Source organism: Colias croceus, chromosome 3 (genome assembly GCF_905220415.1).
Source record: "Colias croceus chromosome 3, ilColCroc2.1".
NCBI lineage: Eukaryota > Metazoa > Arthropoda > Insecta > Lepidoptera > Pieridae > Colias > Colias croceus.
The window spans coordinates 428455-447311 of record NC_059539.1 but is presented as its reverse complement, the minus strand read 5'-3'; the positions used below and the strand labels follow the sequence as shown (position 1 = coordinate 447311).

Sequence of the window (18857 nt, the reverse complement as noted above, 5' to 3'; positions counted from 1 at the left end):
AAGTATTCATCTTAAAAAAACATTAAGTAAGTTGCAAAGTTCTGTGGTTTTATTACTTTAGTCAGCTCGCTTTTCTTCCATACACTAAAAAGAAAAATCACATTTTTTTAAACGTAGGAAAACTATATTCCATGCCTAACTCGGCAATCGAACCTACTTTAATCTGTTAAAATTATTCATACTTTTATTGTAAGGATCGTTAGGATAAAATAATGAAATCATAGCAAAACCATGAAATCTGTGTTTATAAATTCAATGAGCCAAGTTAAATCAACTTCACTCAACGATCTATCTACTCTGTTTACTTGAGTTAGCAATTAATTATTATTTTAAAAGATGTCATTGAGTGATTAATCTATAACACAAAAGCTGCTAATCGTTTTTAAGACGCTTTTAGATATAAGCCTCACCTGTCACCTGAATCATATTGTATGATTGTTGGTTACATACGCAGATTTAATTCAAACTTTGTAGTAGTATTCTTATCGAAAGCCATTGTTTTAGTTGTTTTTTTTAGCTATATTTTAAGATGTTTTTATACTGCAACGCACCTTAATGCAAAAATGCATTTTAAAACGAAGTATTATGTGGCATTATCATAAATTACTACGTCAGTATTAGATACTACATAAGTCATTTAGAAAGAATGCATACTTCTTTAGATGCAACAAAACTGCGTGTATGAGGTAGGACGTAGGTCACCGTTTTTATAAATTTAAATCATTTACAAAAATGGTGACCTACCATTTCACTAGGAATCGAACCCATTACCCAGAGCCCCTCGTTTCTAAGCACACACGTTAACCATTGTACTATAAAGGTGTCAATTTGATCTATACTTTTTAAAAATCTAAATCAATTTTGATGAAACTTGCACATTCCTCTCATTGGAAAATAAATAATTATATAAATAAGACCAAGGAATTGCCTATCCATCTGTATGCTTGGAGGCTGGAACCTATCCATTACTTCAGTGTAGACTCAGTTCTACTAATATTAGATACATCAATTATGTTGGAAATTATGAAAAAAGTAAGTACAAGTTAGTTATCACAGTTGTTAGTGATAGCCAGCTATAATATGATGTACCAGTGATGGTTTCGCTGCTGCTGCTTTTTATCGTACTAAATAATTGTGATGAAGGTGAATTGTGATGAAGGTAATATATGATAGATTGGAGGAATAGCTGGTAAGGAAATCAATAAAACACCAAGTATACTTAACAATTTATTTAAAAGTTTAAAATATTAACAAAAGCGTAAATACTGCAGGTATAAAATGCAAATGTGAATCAGTTAAAATGCTTGAATCTGAAAATAGTCAGTTAATAAGTCGTTGTAAATAATATATTATTATTATAGTCGATAGTTATACTATGGCTTAGAAATTTCGTATGAATTGACAAGAAGTTTACGAGTGCTAAAGCTTGTGCAATATACCTTTAATGCATAATTTGCATACGTTTCTTAAAACTTGATTAAATTTGTGATACAATGTACATACAAGTTAAGAATCATCAAGTTAATATAAAAAATATTTGTCTCTTTCACTGTGGAAATTTTGTGAAAAATATACATACTTATTTGATTTTTTTTTGTTCGACATTCAATGTCTTATATGTATGTTTCCTTCTTATCTTAGATGGAATGACGACTTTTATAAAGTGTTTCTTTAAAAATATGTTTTAGTTAATAAGGCACTATTAGTGAATCTTAAAAACAATAAAAATCTCCCACAAATGACAGAACAAACTTAAGACAGTTAATATAATTAATAGCTCATAACAAACTGGCATTCGATACTACAATACAATAACTTTATAAAATTATTAATTTTATTGCAGTGTTGTAAGGCAAATAATAACAATGCATTTTGGCTGATAAGTGAGAAACAACAATATATTATGATAATGATTTTTTTTTACGTTTATTCGTCAATATAAATTGTATTATATAATATCAAAGCCATTTATAATAATAAAATAAACAGGTACAAATAGTTAGTATCAATATTAATTAAATTCGTATAAAAACGATAAAATTACAATCCATTCAAAAAAGAGTCTATATAAAACATTTTACTCCTCAGATCCGATTCAAATTTTTTTTTTTTACTTTTGACGTAAAAATAAGGTTTATACGTTCATCTTGTAGTCAGTTATCAATGTCGAAATATTTATAAATTTTATATTTTCCATATTTTAAACATAAACTTAATTTATATAATTCATATTATGTGGATATTATTAGTTAATTCGTAAAATAATACAAAATATGTGTATAATATAAAACAAGTCATGGTCTTTTAGATTCAAATTTTGAGCTTTTGACCCTGTTTCTTTAAAATATTTGTGTCATTTTTAAACCCGACTGTAGGCATTAGATAAGGCACTTTGACTATTAAATATCAAAATAATATTATTTATGCATTTCCATACGATAAAAAAGTATAAACCATGATTTACTTCATATTCAGGGTGCTTATTCTACAATTACAAGTATAAACTGTAAAACTTGATTATAAAATTAATTAAGTACATTTACTTATTGCTGGGTTAGAGTTAATAAAGATATACAAATATATATTATTTTACTTACATAATAATGTCAACTTTACATTTTCACATATAAGAATGTAAAGACTAGAAAAATTAACGAATCTCTTGCATTGTGGACCTTAACGTCTAACACAGAAAGCTTCTTATATAAAATTGCATTTGGTGGATTAGTATTAAAAAAATCTCCCACAAAAAACAATCAAAACGGATTTGAAAATCGTATAAAATTATTAAAGTATTATTAAAAACAATATTCAATATGAATCACAATAGCCCAAGAGTGCGAAACCCGTTTTACCCTATAGTGCGTACACTAACCGACTCAAAGGACCAATTATTACATCTACACTACTATAGACTCTAGTCCGTCGTGTTTGAGTCATATTTTAACCAATACATTATTCAGTGTGATGTTAACAGCTAAATTTTTAGTTAGTTACCTATAAGACCTTGTGTTCATGGTAAACATTTGTTGAGCAACAGTTGATAAACATTAATTAAAAAAAAACAAACAAAAACAAAATTAAATTAGTTATTTAGGCGAGAATGTTACTAGAAACTTTAAAGTATTGCCCCACCTCAGGTGAGAATTTATTAACGAGCCATTATTAACTTTACAAAACAGTGTTGCCAGTAAAATATTGGCGGCAACTCCGAATCATGTTGATACAATTTTGTTGCTAAACAAATTTCTACCATGACTACAAGGCTTAAAAAACAATTTCCCATAACGAAAAGGTATTTAGGCTATTCCATTAATACATCAAGTACTGTTTAGGTAGTTAGTATCCAGCTTCCCATAATATATTATGTCCCTGAATTAGTATCCAACCCTGGGTGGGCTGGTAACAGCAGTGGTCTGTTTGGAAACCACACGAGTGCCCTGCGCGAGTCCGCCCGCTCGGACGAGACGGAACTTAAGGAACGCGTCGATCGCGTACGCTAGCATTGCTGCGAAACCGAAGAACTGGAAAGAAAATTTATTTTGATTACAACAGTTAAAAAAATATATTGTAGACATAGATATAAGATTTAATTAATACAATTTCTTACACTAGTTTCTTTGCAGTATCATGGTATTAAGATAGTTCTTTGATGATATTAAATGACTACAGGCATTCCAGAAGCTCCTCATTTGAATCTAACCATCATCAATATAAGACCAATTTTCCATTATCAACAATGAGACATCTTTATACATTAACCTTTTGTCATTTAACCACATGAATAAACAATAAAAAAACCATAGCTACTCACCGCAGCAGCGGAATGCGGGTTATCCCCCACGGTAACCGCCAGTATAGCCGCAATCATGTAAAGCAGCGTCCACACAGCCGTGAATATGAACTCGATCCGCAGCCACGGGATCTTGTAGAACTTCTCCACAATGTGGAACAGGTAGAAGCCGAGCAGGATGCCCGTGAACCAGAACGCTATCATGGATATCCAGCTGTAGTACGCGCCCCTACCCGCGTTGTTCAGCCGCGAGAATTGGATACAAATGAAGCCGATCAGACTGGCCACCTGGAAGAAAAATAACGAATATTAAAATTATACAAATATTATTTGTATGTCACACACAATTTCATAAATAACAAATATTTTTATAGAAACTATGGCTCTGCAGAAACTGCGGGCAAAAGCAAGAATTTGCCTCTAAAGATGAATATGGGCGATGAAGCCTCTGTAAATGAATAAAGGTAGTGGACTCGCTTACAATCAGAAGCTCCACAAGCTTGTTAGCCCATTCTTTAAAAAAAAATCTATAACACATGAGATATTCTGGTATATAATCTTCATAAGTGCCAAGTAGGTACTATGAAAATCTGTTCAGTGATTTTCATAACATATTATGTCCATACTCATTTTTACAGAAACTGTTTATAAATGTAAAATACTTATATTACAAAACAAGAGGAAATTTTTAATTGTGAATGTCATTAAATTGTAATTGTCAAGAAGCCAAATTAAGTTTTATTTAACTTGATGCCTCTTACTGAGTTTTTCTATATCATACAGTTTATATCACAAAAATATATGATGAATAAAGATTGAAAATTTTTTATCTTCACAATGACTTGCACTCAAGCATATAAATGAATAATTATTGAGTCACTTAAATCTGAATGTTAATGATACAGTTATAAAAATATATTTTGGTTATCTGTCATGACTCATAACCAAATCATTATTGAAGACAAACAATATATTATATTTAAAATTTTAATTAACAAAATTGTCCATCTGTCTTTTTTCAGTCCATCTACAAAATTACTGAACAAATTATGATAAGACAGACACTACATTTTATAAAAAGCAACTTAGGTTACTGGAGTAATATGTCATAACTTACTATTTGAACAATCTTCAAAATTCCCGGCACTGTTCTTATATACACTTGGTCAAATCGTATTTTAGTGTTGACCATAGTGCTGGATGTGACAGTGGTCGTAGTTGAGTGCTGCCCGGGGAACCCTGCTTCTGCCATCTTGATTTATTATCTGTAATGATTTTAAAACTTCAATTAAAATATTATGGTTTTAGAATCGTCATTATCATGTTCATAAAATTATTAACAGGTGCATGCTTTTACACATTTTCTATTTTTCTGTTAAAACTCCAAATTTGAGTACATGGACACAATATTGTCCATGACCATACTATCTAATAATAAATAATGTATATTTAAAAACATATTCAAAATTACTACAATTCGTATTAAAAGTTATCGAACAGATCAATAAAATTGATTGTTTGATATTTAAACCAACTTATTAGTCATGCTAATGAAAGTCATACCTTGAATAAAATTAATCACCACAATTATATTTAGAAATATATAGGTACTTTAAACAATTATTGTTAGAAAGTGAGGATCAATAAAATGTTGATATCTGCCGAACCTAATATAGGTACTTAAAAGTATTTATTATTGTGGGTTTTCTACAATTTGGCAGACAGGTATTAAAAATAAAACAGTACATATCGCTTATCGCATTTCAACAGAACTATCGAATGTTACGCCCACATGTTATCAGCAGTGATTACTGATAGTATTGTTTAATTAAATTATCAGAAAAATTATAATTTTAAATGAAAAATATATAACTTGGTTGAACCATTAACCGCTCATATGCTTCAGAAAAAAAAAATGACCCCTTGCTTTGTTCCGTGCATCCACAGTTGCAATAACACGATCGCAAATCTTGTTTCGTGCAACTGTGGTTGCAAAGCGACTTTCTTATTTCAATTGATTATAAACCTTATTTCATACTCTCAGAGTCTAATTTTTACGTATTTAAACCAAAGACAACTAATTGATTCATCTATTTCTACCCAATACTAGCAACCTTTCAAACAGAATTTTGAGAATATCTTAGTTTGTATCTTACGTGTCTTAGAAGGAAGTGTTAAAATATGCCGTAATTGTTTTATTTTATTGATTTCTACTCGTGTTTACCTACCAAATTATTCTCTAACATGTGTTTTATTGTTATAAAGTAATATTTTAGTGACCGTTGTAATAAATATGTAATTAAGACGACTTTAAAAGTTAGTAGACTTTAGACGATTTTATAACTTTTAAAGGTATATGGTAATCATATAATGTTAAAATAACACAGATTTGTATAGTATTATTTCAATAGCAATCGATTACAATCAATATATTTGAAGTACTCCTCTCGCGGAACTCATAAATTAAGTTTTAATAGCGGTGGGTCGAACGCGCGGCGCACGTTCCAGAGCACTAGCAAAGTAGGCTACCTTTATTTTTTTCGGAAGCAATTTAGCGTATTTCATTTTTGCAACTGTGGTTGCACAAAGCATATGAGCGGTTAAATTAACCTAAACCTGTTTATTATAATTTTCGGTTGTTCAGAGGATTTCCTGTATTTCGACGATGGCATTTATCTTTGCGTAAAATAGTATGCTTATTAACAAAAACACTATCAAAAGTTGCTTTTTTAGTTTCAACATACCTTGTCGCTGCTAATGATATAAACACGCACGGCCGTCACCACCTAAAATAGAGATTGTTGAGCAATACACGATCGTAAATATAGAAATTATGCAAAAATTATAAATCGTCTAATACTAACAAGTTAATGACTTCCTTAGGGTATTAAATATTTTTAGTAGGCACAAAATAACACAATTCACACGTGTATTTAGAATAACTATTGGTTATATTGATATATTTAAATTTGAATTTTGCTATAAAATTTCTAATAGGTATTATTTTCACACCCACATTGTTAATTGATGATTGAAATTGAATTGAAGACTGAAGTGTCAAGTGCTTTATGACTTATTGTCATTTGTCACTTTGACAGTGACTTTATTGGGTCGTTTGCTGTTGCCAAATTAGATAGGTATTCATGGCTGTTGCTGTTGCGAATTTATTTAAATAATATGTACATACAAAAAATCTCTTCATAAAAATGTTTTGTAATAAAATGATGTAGTATTTTCCTATTATAAATGCAAAAGTAACTCTGTCTGTCTGTCTGTTACTCAATCACGCCTTAACTTAACCAATTTGCATGAAATTTGGTTTAGAGATATTTTGATACCCGATAAAGGACATAGGCTACTTTTTACCCCGGGACATAGGATAAATTTTATCCCGGAAATCCCACGGGAACGGGAACTATGCGGGTTTTTCTATGACTGCGTGGACGAAGCCGTGGGTGGAAAGCTAGTATACTATAATGTGATAAAGTCTTCCTAAAGTAGTTGTTAAGGTTGTTTTTTTCCTCAGCGGAAGTTAACCAAAAATGATCGAGAGCGAGAAGTCTCCCAAAAAGAAATGCCTGAGTGCCTGAGAAATAGTAGTTCAGGTGACCATGATACTGGGTTTGACCTTGCACCATCTTACGAATTGTATTTCGGTGAAAAAGTGTTTAAAACCTAAAAGTGAAATCAACGAGCAGGCTACGATAAAAATAGTATTATCACAGTTGACAGATAATATTATATACTACGTACATACAGTCTAACAGTCTAAGCATACAGTTAGGAAACTAAGCCCCTGCGATGAAATTATGACGTATAGCTATAGGCACAATATACAGATACATACAGTAAGGAAACTTCATACAAAATGTTCGAAATGGCTCCCCCCCCTCATCAAGCGTGTTTTTGAGGGTATTGAGGGGGATCGATAGTAGCGGGTGACACATCCATAGATTTTGAATATAGTATGGAAAAAAGTTTAAAGTGATGTCAATTCACATTAAATAAATATCGATTGTTTCAGTTTGTAGCCCTTTCAATAAATTTATTTGTAAATACCGTATCTGACTACAAGTTAAGAGACTATTTTTTAATTTCTATAGATATGGCAGCATGAGTTTTAAATTAAGTTGACATATTTTCTACCAAAATGATAGCTACAAATAGTCACTATTAGGAGTCCAGTCTGTTTAAAGGTCGCATCTATTTAAACACAAAACATGCAAAAAATCACAGAACAGTAAGAACATAATAGAAGTGCGATGTGGGCGTGGCCCACGTGTCACTAGTAAGGTAAGATCACCTAACTCGCTCTCAGTTGTGCGCAGAAAAATATTCGAGTCGGTTGTCAGCTGTCAAACCTTATTTCCATATTTATTCATTATTTAGAGCGTGTTGTTCGGTATTAGAGTGGAAAAATGATAGCAGACGAAATAATATCAGCAATCGAGGCATTTCATACCATCGGTAAGTCTTATTTTAATTTATTTTAAATATATTTTATGTTACAACTTCGCTTGTCGTAATTTGTCAAAAATTTATAAAAATATTAAGTCAAAATGAACCTTAAGCCATAAGAAATAAGTACTAATATAGATTGAACAGCAAACAAGACTTTCTGGAATATTATTGCAATAAACAAACGAATGTCGGATTAGTGATGCATGTGGCGCATATCGACAGTATCGATACTTTAGAAAAGACAAACATTATAAATATTAAATTTTATTCTATTTTAAAGTGAAACTTTTATTACATCGTCTCAAACTTTTTGGTCTGTGTAGCGCATGTCGCGTGTATCGCGGCTGCCGAATAGGTATACCTACTCGGCACGCGACATGCGCTACACAAAGCAGTGTTCGGAACCGTTCGAACAGTTTTACTTTTACCGTGGTTTCATAAAACCACACAACATTTTTTTTCCTTAGCTTTCATTTGTCCTATTTATTTATAGATTTTCGAAAGAGCCTTATTTAAAAGAGAAATGGATAATAAATGCAACGTGATGAGTTAACTGGATGCCGAACAGCAATGAGCAGTCTAACAAAGGCCACCGATACATCAAACCTACGGCAGTTCCAAGATTTAAAATAATGCATATTTTCTGTTTGTTTTGTAAATATAGATTTATACTATTCTATTCCGTTTTTTATTTAAATATAATAATATGAAAAGACGTACTTAGTAGTAATAAACATACTCCAAAATGTGACACATTATCCTATACTCATATAATAGAAAGAAAAAAAAATGCACAGAAATATATTTATTTGTGAATTATCGATAACAAGGCTGACATCCCTTAGAGCATAGCATCAGGTTAATGTCAAGTTAATGTCATTAATTTAGAGTGACACAAATTTCAACCTTATCTTTATGTGTTGAGGTTCAAAGTTATATGTATTGAAAACCAACGCCCTCTGTTGTGGAATAGCTGAATGTTTTCGAATTTGGAATTTCTGAGCAAAGAGAAACAAAACAGCTAATATACCTAGGGATGTTATACTAAAATAAACCGTAACTTGGTTCGTTAGGGTACATATTGAAATGCTGAATTTATAACCTAAGTCAGTTTTTACTCAAATTAAGCTGTCCAATCAAAGGCATAGTTTACTTGTAGTGTACTGTATAACTATCGGTTTAAATGTGTGGGTTTGGCGACACTGGTTTTCATATTAATTATGACATTATAGCACTTCTATTATGTTCTTACTGTTCTGTGCAAAAAATAAATTAAAATTATTATTATACGAGCATAGAACCTCTACCTTTTTGTTTTAGGAAGAAAAAGAAAATAGTTTGACAGGCTTAGTGCTTGACAAAGCGGAGACACCACGTATCGATAAAAATACAATAATTATTATATCTATCTTTTTCTTCCCTAAGTGCTGATTTACACAGGGTCAGTAACTGACTACAAATTCGAGGCAAATCAGTGCTGACCCGAAAAAAAACCCTGTGTAAACAGATTTGAAGTCAGTACAGAGGCTTGAAGCCTATGACATTTAAAATCAGTCGCGGCGCCGAATTTCGGCGCCGCGACTGACTTGTCTACTGACCCTGTGTAAATCAGCACTTATATTTACGTAATTATGCACATAAATTTAAACAAGATTTTTGTAAGGTTTCCATTTTTTTTAGATTTTCGTGCTCTTCTAGATTGCGTAAAAAATAGATGCGATCTTTAAACAGACTGGTCTCATAGTAGGTACAATTTGTAGCTATCATTTTGGTAGAAAATATGTCAACATAATTTAAAACTCATACTGCCATACTTAGATTACAAAATAAAGTACAGATGGAGCATAACAACCAGCATATAGTGTCATGCAATACGTCAAAAAGGGTTTGCAATTTTAGTAAAAAAATGCTGTCTTGTGATAATAAAACGCTGTAAAATTTGTTCCCGAAAACAAAAAAAAAGATGAAACATCGTTTCACAGGTTTTCTGTAGATTATTTGGCTGATTTATTTCTTTATACGAATAATAATTTTACAGATATGAAGGAATACAAAACTTCAACGTATGCTGCCAGTATTTTGAAAATGAATTTGCCATTTTTATTGGTAAAACAGTAAATTGGTTAAAATATCATCAGGGTAATGCTGTTGGATTTTTCGATCGTGAATGTGATTATTTGTATAGTGCACTAAAGGTTCATGATCATTATTAGATTATTTCAACAAGCATAATACATTATTTTGTTACTTTTATACAGCTTAAAAACGTCATAGTCGTCAACTCCATGATGAAAATAAAATGTCCCGTATTCTCGACTAAAAACTAGGTACCGCTATTCGCATTCATATATTTTGAAAAATAAAAAATAATATAATTATTATAGTTAATATTGAAACTTTTTTTTATGTGATTTATTTAATTAAAAATTGAATATAATTATTTTGTCCAAATATAACTTTAGTAGGCAGGACTTTAAATAATAAAAGAATTTTTACAATATTACAAAAAAAAAAAAATCATAAACCCGAAATTATATTAAAATAAAAATTAAAACTTGACTGCTAATTTATGTATATAGCCTACGTCACTACCGCCACTAACATAATAATTCAGATGATTGAAATGAAACCTCCCGTCTCAAAATCGGTCCAACGGTTTATACTGCAGGGCGTGTCAAGGAAATATTATACATACATACATAAACTCGAAAAACATAACCCTCTTTTTTCCGTAGTCGGGGAAAAATTTGGGAAATTTTTCAATATCCGGTAACATTACACGCACACAGAAGCACCGTGTAAGTACAGTGCAGCGGCGAAATGACAGCACACTGTGCAGCACACATAGCTTTATTGAAAATGACGATAAATCATTCGGTTTAGTTCGGCAACGCTCCATCTGTCTTTTATTTTGTAATCTAAGCTGCCATATCTATAGAAATTAAAAAATAGTCTCTTTTTAACTTGTAGTAGGTATTTACAAATGTATTTATTGAAAGGGCTACAAACTGAAACAATCGATATTTATTTAATGTGAAATGACATCACTTTAAACTTTTTTCTATACTATGTATCTTTGTCATTCAATGGGGAGCCATTTCGAACATCTAATATATAAAAATCAATGCCACTTTTCGTTGTAATTCCATAACTCGAGAACGGCTGAACCGATTTCGATAATTCTTTTTTTATTATATTCCTTGAAGTACGAGGATGGTTCTTACGTAGAGAAAACGTTAATATGTACCACGGGCGAAGCCGGGGCGGACCGCTAGTTTTGTATGAAGTTTCCTTACTGTATATTATTCAGCTATGAATGAAAATGATAACTTATGGTGTTTACACTTACAATACACGTACTTACACTATGTTTTAAATTAGGTAGCGTATCATCAATATAATATGTACTTGAGATTTACCTGCTCGCTTTTCAAAATATTTGTCTCGTCTCTTATCATGAGCCATGGTCACTTATGAAAAATTGGGACGAAAAACGATCTCACTCGGACCAATATTTACGCCTGACATTTCGCATTTCTAGGAACTGTCAATGTCAAGAGGACAGGACCAAAAGGGACCAAACAAACAGAAGATGAGCCCAACTCCCAAGGATAAAAAAATATTTTGCAAAATAATGGCTATATTTATTGTTCCCATGCGAAGAATATAAATAGTTTTGCAAATGTTAATGAGTTTAACGTATACCTAATCGACTTGAGCGTCGCGGGAAGCTCATTTATGCGGCACCATCAAAATGAGATGCTCAATGCATACGAAGGATATTATAAACAAATCACTGCGCACTTGTAGCTGCTATTTTAATAAATGAGTCACGGATATATTAACGCAATATCGGTTAGTAATTTAGTGTCAAGGAAACGTGACTGAAAATCCTGTGCGCTTATCAGTGTTGTGGCTACTATTGCTAAATATAATTGCATAACTGGTAACGTCTTCACACGATTAGTTCTGTTTACGACGTGAGTATTTGGATTATTTTTGTTTAAATCAAGTTCAATAATTGTGTGATGAAAATTAGATTTAGTATTTTTTAAAAAGAAGCTGATATCCTCACTATAAATAAAGCACAGCAACTCAACATATAATAAATACTTCTGTTAGAATTTAATAAATAAATGAATGTTGGAGTTTGAGTAAGAATTTCGGGACATAAGTAACTATCAATTTGTAAAATATTTTATTTGGATTAAAAAAAAAAAAAGATGCCATAAATAAAATTGTAATTAAAAATAAACAAATGTAATATATATAAGCAGTTTTAAAAATAATTTCATTGATTCCTTATGAGAAAAAAGTTACCTACAACATCCAATTATTTTTTAATTAAGTTATATATAGCTGTTTGGTTTCACTCCTACATATGGTGTTTATTCAATTTAATAATATCAGTCTAGTATATATAAAAAATAATTATCATGGCATACATAATACTTGAATATTCCCTTATTACTGCACAATTTTTATTGACGGAATATATTCAATTAATTAGGTTAATATTCAGTGCACCTATAGTTATAGAATTATTTATTATCTCTTTTTATTATTTTAAAACAATTAATTTTGATTTTATTAATACTAAAGAATAAAAATGATGACCTAATAAGGCCAAGGCAATTAATTAGTCAGAATCGTGAATAGTAGCATAGTCATAATTAATAAATAGTAGCATGACTAACTGTAAACATCAATGATTGCAGACTCGTTCAGCAAAATGGCAGTTCAACCGAACGCTCAGTCAATGGGCTCGTCAAATACAGTGTTCAACACACAGACTAGATTTGACTCATCTTATGTTAAGAGTTTACCAGGAATCTTAAAAGTTGTGGCTATTGTAAGTATTTGCCATATTTATGTATTATTCTTATTTAAAGCCTTATGATGCTTCAGTTTTAGTTCAAAATCAAAGTTAAATTCTGTCTACATGATATTATACAGGTGCAACTTCATTCTAAGCAAAAAACAACAAATATTTTAACAGAGCTATAAGTTCAACCTAATTACAACCACAACATTTATTTTGATAAAAGCTCACTACTTGGAGCTCAGTCATTCTCTTGAGTTTAACATTACACCACTTTTCAGGTACTCGACTTTCTCGGTTACATTTGCATACAAGCATCTGCTTTCTCGTCAAACTGGCGAGGGGTGTACTTCATGGTGGCAGCACACCTGGGCCTCTGGTTCACAGCCATACTACTTCTGTTCTATACATTCCACATTATTGAGAAGTACCACAATGTGAAGTGGCTGCATATAGAGATGATTGGCTGCGGGATTGTGTCATTCTTGTATTTGATTGGGTCATCGATCGTGGTCGCGTTCGGATCGGCGGCTTATTCCGCGGCTGGGGTAAGTTTTATTCAATTTTGTATCTTATATTTAAAGAAAATTGTGTTTTAAGAACGATAAATGTTAGAAGTGGTGCTTTGTTTGTGATAGCTTTACATAAGAAATTTTCAATAAATAATAAATATTAATACCTACATACATACAAACTTTCGTATTTATAATGCTAACTTGAAAGTAATTAACGGAACAAAAGGTACAAATATGCAATTCAATTAAGGTTTCTAGGCTAATACAATAGAAACGCGAAATGCTATTAATATTCAATAAGCGAGCTCAAACAATTTACATTGTCCCTTTTTAGGAATTTGATTATCAGTGCAGTTCTATGAAACTGTACCATATGACACTTGATCTCCACCCACTCATGAATTTATGCATTAATATTTCGGCTGATAAAATCAACTTTTGTCATTGACCTGTCTGCATATTATTACATCATTTATTGTGCAGCTAGTTAGTTTGTATGCTGGAATGCTAATAGAATATTGTTTTTGTATCGGTAGTAAATTATATGACTTTAAATTGATTTTTTTTTTATAAATACTTAACTAAGTAGTTTAATACACAATTTTTAATTTATTGTAATTAAATTTTAAAACGATTATTTCAGTTCTTCGGCTATCTAGCAATGGTGTTGTACGGCTACGAAGCCTTCGCCAAGTTCCAAGCGATCAAAGCAGGTGATCTGGCGCAGGGCAGCCGCGTGGTAACCAAGCAGATGCACGTGACCACGCCGCCCGCGTTGCCATAGCAACCGGACCATTTAACGTATGGCGTTCCGAGAATTCTGTCTCGCTTCTGTGTACACGATTTGTATGATTATTATTATAGATGTCTCGCTCACACTAATTTAATATGGTTACGGAGATTTTTATACCTATTAAATTTAAATGAAACTAAATGCGAATGCGTTACGAGAACGTATGTAATTCCGAGAATTCTGCAACGCTTCAAATGTTTATTTTAACACTATTTTGGTGTCACATAAAACTTGATAAGGTTAGAACCTTATCAAGTCTAGAGACAATTTTTGTACTAGAGACAATTTTTGTGTCAAATGACAATGAATTCTTTTCGAGAACGTCTGAAATTCAGAGAATTTGATATCGCTTGTATTTCCGAGATTTTTGTATTAAAAAAGTCTTTACAACAATTTAACCAATTCATATTATATCAATTTCTACTTTTACTTTTCCAGTATTGTATGATTTCTGAAGCATTTTTTTCATAGTCATGTCTATATTTTGTTTATAGTTAGGTTAATATTGTTTTAAGTAAATTATTTTGTAATAATAAGTTCGTGTAAATATGTATTATTTCGTTAATGTATATTAATGAGTTATTAACGGGGTTTCTCATAAAATCATTCCTCTCAATACAATCACTGATGTCTGTCTTTGTTATTTTGATTATTTCTTTTCTCATAATATCAAGTATTTAACCGCCTATTTTAGTAGCTATTATTTGCACTCATATGCGTGCTCAAATGACGATTAGCAGCCAAAACGATTATTTTCTAATAAATTTTTCACTAATGTAAAAAAAAAATCGAAATTAACATTGGTGTAAGTAATTCTCTATTAGATTGTATTTAATTGTAATCAGTCAAAGACTAGTTGTTAAGTTTTATTTATATAGTATTTTTTGTTTTATTTTAAGTTTAATTTACGTTTAGAAAATAAAGACTTCAGTGACATGATTAATTTAAAAACCTTGTGGTATAGAGTCAACACAAGTAAGAAATATATTTTTGCAGGGTGTTCAGATTTAATAACTTTAATAAAAAAATCTCGTTTTAAAAACGTAGTCGTTATTTTCTAAATATTTTTTTTATTTATTCATACCACCATAATTCATTGTACTTATATTATAACGTACAAATAAAAATAGCATATATTCAAGTGTTCCATCTATAGATTACCGACTCGAGTACATATACAGATCGGTACGCGATTTGAGTCTCTATAATATACTACGTAAGATATATAATCGCGTACCCATCGGGATACCCCTACCCGTGGTGGTAGCGGATACCGCTCTAGTTTTAATAGGCCTTAAAAGTTGCAACAAAGGGAAAACATGTGAAACAGTGAGTTTTTAACGTAGTGTTTTGTGCAAGCTATAACCTATCTTTATCACTTAACTCTCACTCGTTGCTTTATATTCGGCATCATATACTTACAATTATTAACTTAATCACTTCATACACATTTTAATTATTTATTTTACACTTCTGTACTACAATTCGTTGATTACACACCGGTTGGATTTGGATATTTGTCTCTTTGAATTTTTATCAAAACTTAACAGTGCGTAATTTTTTTATTTAAATTATATCAAACGTAAGGGCATTTTGTATTTTCAATATATTATTATTCTATAAGTTTTTACATAATTCACGAATATGTTAAATGTGTACCTTAATAAGATATAATTTAGCAGTTGTCTCCGTCCGATAGCTCATGCTTGTGTCAAATGTTAAATGTATATTTTGTATTAATATAACGCTTTACTGTAGATTTTTATATAAGATCATATTATATACCTCTTGGCTGAGGCTAATCTCACGTACTGAATGTAAAGAAAATAAAAAATACCTATAATATCATTGTATTTCTTCACAATATTTTAATGACTTTGGTTATAATATGATACCTACTCGATTCAAATGAAACTCAATTACCTACAATGATTATAAAAAATACTCACACGGTCACACAATGGTGTGGTGGTGGTTACAATTTGGTAATTTGTAAGGTATAATTATCGTGTATAACTTTCGCTATTTTCCTACGAAAATATGTAGGTATGTCGAATGCATACAATCTATAGAATATGAATGACAATAGGCATATTTTGCATTTAAATAATTATGTCCACGCTGCTTCGTAAATTCAGTGCAGTACCTTATAACGTCTCAGCTTCAACTAGGATCTCGAGATTCGATTGAACAGTGAGGCATAAATAGTAACTGCGGCTCACGACGAACGTCTGACGCGATGTTGCCGCGCCGTACGACAAACGCAAACGCATGACGAGAGTCTGACGCGACGATCGCGATGCGCGCGCGGTGAGCGGCTGTCGCGACGCGACGTTGCCGCTCCACACGATGAATGCAAGACCAGCCGCGACGCGGACGTTGCCCGTGAACATACCACGGAGCGGCAATGGCAACGTGGACAATAGGTCTTAAATTTATGCATATGTAGGTACATCAAAATATGCATTTGAAATTACGAGAGGTACCAATATGTAGATTGTAGGTATATTGTTGTATTTAAGAGTCGGGCTAATGTGATTTTTTGAACTTGGGTCCATGCTTATTAGAAAAACAACATCGTTATACCCCAAACTTTATACCATATCCATTTGTTAACCAATGTTTATAAGAATTAACATAATTAATGCTACTATTATTAATCTATACACACTGTTGCAAAGATACTATGTATAATATAACCTTTTGATAGTAACCATAATATACCCACGAAACATGTTTATGTGCTCACTGTTATATTATGTACTATTATATACTTTTGGCTCGTATGACTAGCCATCTGTTATTTATTGTATTTAATAAATAATTTTCATCTGATTTTTGGCACTTTTATTTCTCGTGAACACATAAAATTAACCTTATATTTCACTAGGTACTCTAGGTAAATTCGAAAAATCAAAGGTTTAATAAAAATAAAGTTAAATAATATAAATCTTTTTATTGAGCTTAGCTACCTAATTTAAAAAATATAAGCATGTTTAGTACAAAATTAATAACGCATATTATATAACAACTATTGCATATCTGGTTGTGTTCGGTACTCTTACAAAATTTTCCAAAATTTAACATTTTTTTATATGGCAGTTAAGTAAATAACAATTTAAGGCACTACATAACTAAATAACTAGTACTTGGTGGTAATTAAAACTACGTTATGTAACAAAATAATAATAAATCTACGTTAAAGTCGTTGATGTGCGTTAAACGGACATATAAAGTTACAGTGCTATTTTTTAAAAACAAAATTAAAGATCGCTTTCATATTATGATAGGGTTAATAGATGAAAATTATTAAAAAAAAAATTGTATTTGTAATACCTTACAATTCCTATTTCACAAGACAAAATAATCATGCTGAATTATAATACAATCAAAAATAAAATATATAACAACCATCTTAAATTGTAAATCGGCATACATGTTTGTGCAACCAAATTTAAATAAACAGGTACCAAAATGCGTAACCTATTTCTGTATTCCCCACCAAAACTTACATCTATTTTCATAGTAATATAAAGGCACTCAGTCAAACACTTTTCAAGTGCATTATTACAAATACTTACAGTTATTAATTAATTTTCTTACATAATGTACACTCATAAGTCATCGTAGCATTTACATCTACGTCTAATGTAGGGGTCAGTCGGTAGTTCTAAATTTTTGGTAGAAAAATATGTAGGTATTATTTTTATTTAATGTTCTCATGAAGTGAAGAAAACTATTTGAAAAATCTAGTAAATATCATACTTCTTTCAAATCTTCCAATATTCTTTTTATAAAAGTATTTGTTATAAATTCTCGAAAAATAGTATATAATATGATAAACTTCATATCTTTTATTGAGGCACATACAATGGTCTTTCCATTAAAAATAATTAAAAAATAAAATTATTTAAATACTTAAAAATATTTGTATAACAGGCAGAAGTAACAGAAATAGTTATATTTATTCATGACTAATTTTCTTATAATTGTTAATTTAATAATTTGAATGATTCATATCTCTATCTGTATGACTTTGTTAAAATTTAACATAAATTAAAACCTCAGTAGGTCATCAAATGGTTTTAAACATAAGCATAATAATATTACTTTCTTATTTGGTAAACAATACAATAATAAATTCAAAAGTGAATACTGATAACATACAACAAAATACTTACAAACTTAAGAAATCAAAATGTCCCCACAGTTAAACAATGAGCAAATCTTATCGTCTACTTTTATAATAATAGTTTAAAAAAACTAAAAAACACGCTTTTTATAGAAAACTAAAAAATAGAAAATTTTATCAAATTAGTGTATTGTCATCGGTCCTCAATAAATCTACAAAGTTTGAACGAAATCTGCGTTTAAAGTGGGTCAAAATCGCGCCCAAAGAAGTCGGTTACAAACAAACATATAGGTGAAGCTAATATAAAGCGTGTAAAAAAGAGTTTTTATCTGAAAAATTCT

The 18857-nt window shown here is 30.8% G+C and overlaps 2 protein-coding genes across 3 annotated transcripts; one reads left to right on the top strand and one right to left on the bottom strand.

Annotated features, from left to right (window-relative positions):
- Positions 1 to 1214: 1214 nt before the first annotated feature.
- On the bottom strand, positions 1215 to 6849 carry LOC123705825 (CKLF-like MARVEL transmembrane domain-containing protein 4). The gene is made up of 5 exons (XM_045654859.1): positions 6658 to 6849; positions 6538 to 6579; positions 4911 to 5058; positions 3815 to 4081; positions 1215 to 3524 (listed from the first exon to the last, which is right to left on the bottom strand). The coding sequence occupies exons 3-5, from the start codon at positions 5043 to 5045 to the stop codon at positions 3378 to 3380; spliced, it is 549 nt and encodes a 182-aa protein (XP_045510815.1). The 5' UTR covers positions 5046 to 5058; positions 6538 to 6579; positions 6658 to 6849; the 3' UTR covers positions 1215 to 3377.
- Positions 6850 to 11820: 4971 nt separating this feature from the next.
- On the top strand, positions 11821 to 17219 carry LOC123705826 (proteolipid protein 2-like). Of its 2 annotated transcripts, none has more exons than XM_045654860.1 (4): positions 11821 to 12234; positions 12973 to 13106; positions 13358 to 13624; positions 14235 to 17219. In XM_045654860.1, the coding sequence occupies exons 2-4, from the start codon at positions 12987 to 12989 to the stop codon at positions 14373 to 14375; spliced, it is 528 nt and encodes a 175-aa protein (XP_045510816.1). In that variant the 5' UTR covers positions 11821 to 12234; positions 12973 to 12986; the 3' UTR covers positions 14376 to 17219. The 2 variants fall into 2 exon arrangements, with proteins under 2 accessions (XP_045510816.1, XP_045510817.1); XM_045654861.1 differs by lacking the exon at positions 11821 to 12234 and adding an exon at positions 12372 to 12428.
- Positions 17220 to 18857: the final 1638 nt, after the last annotated feature.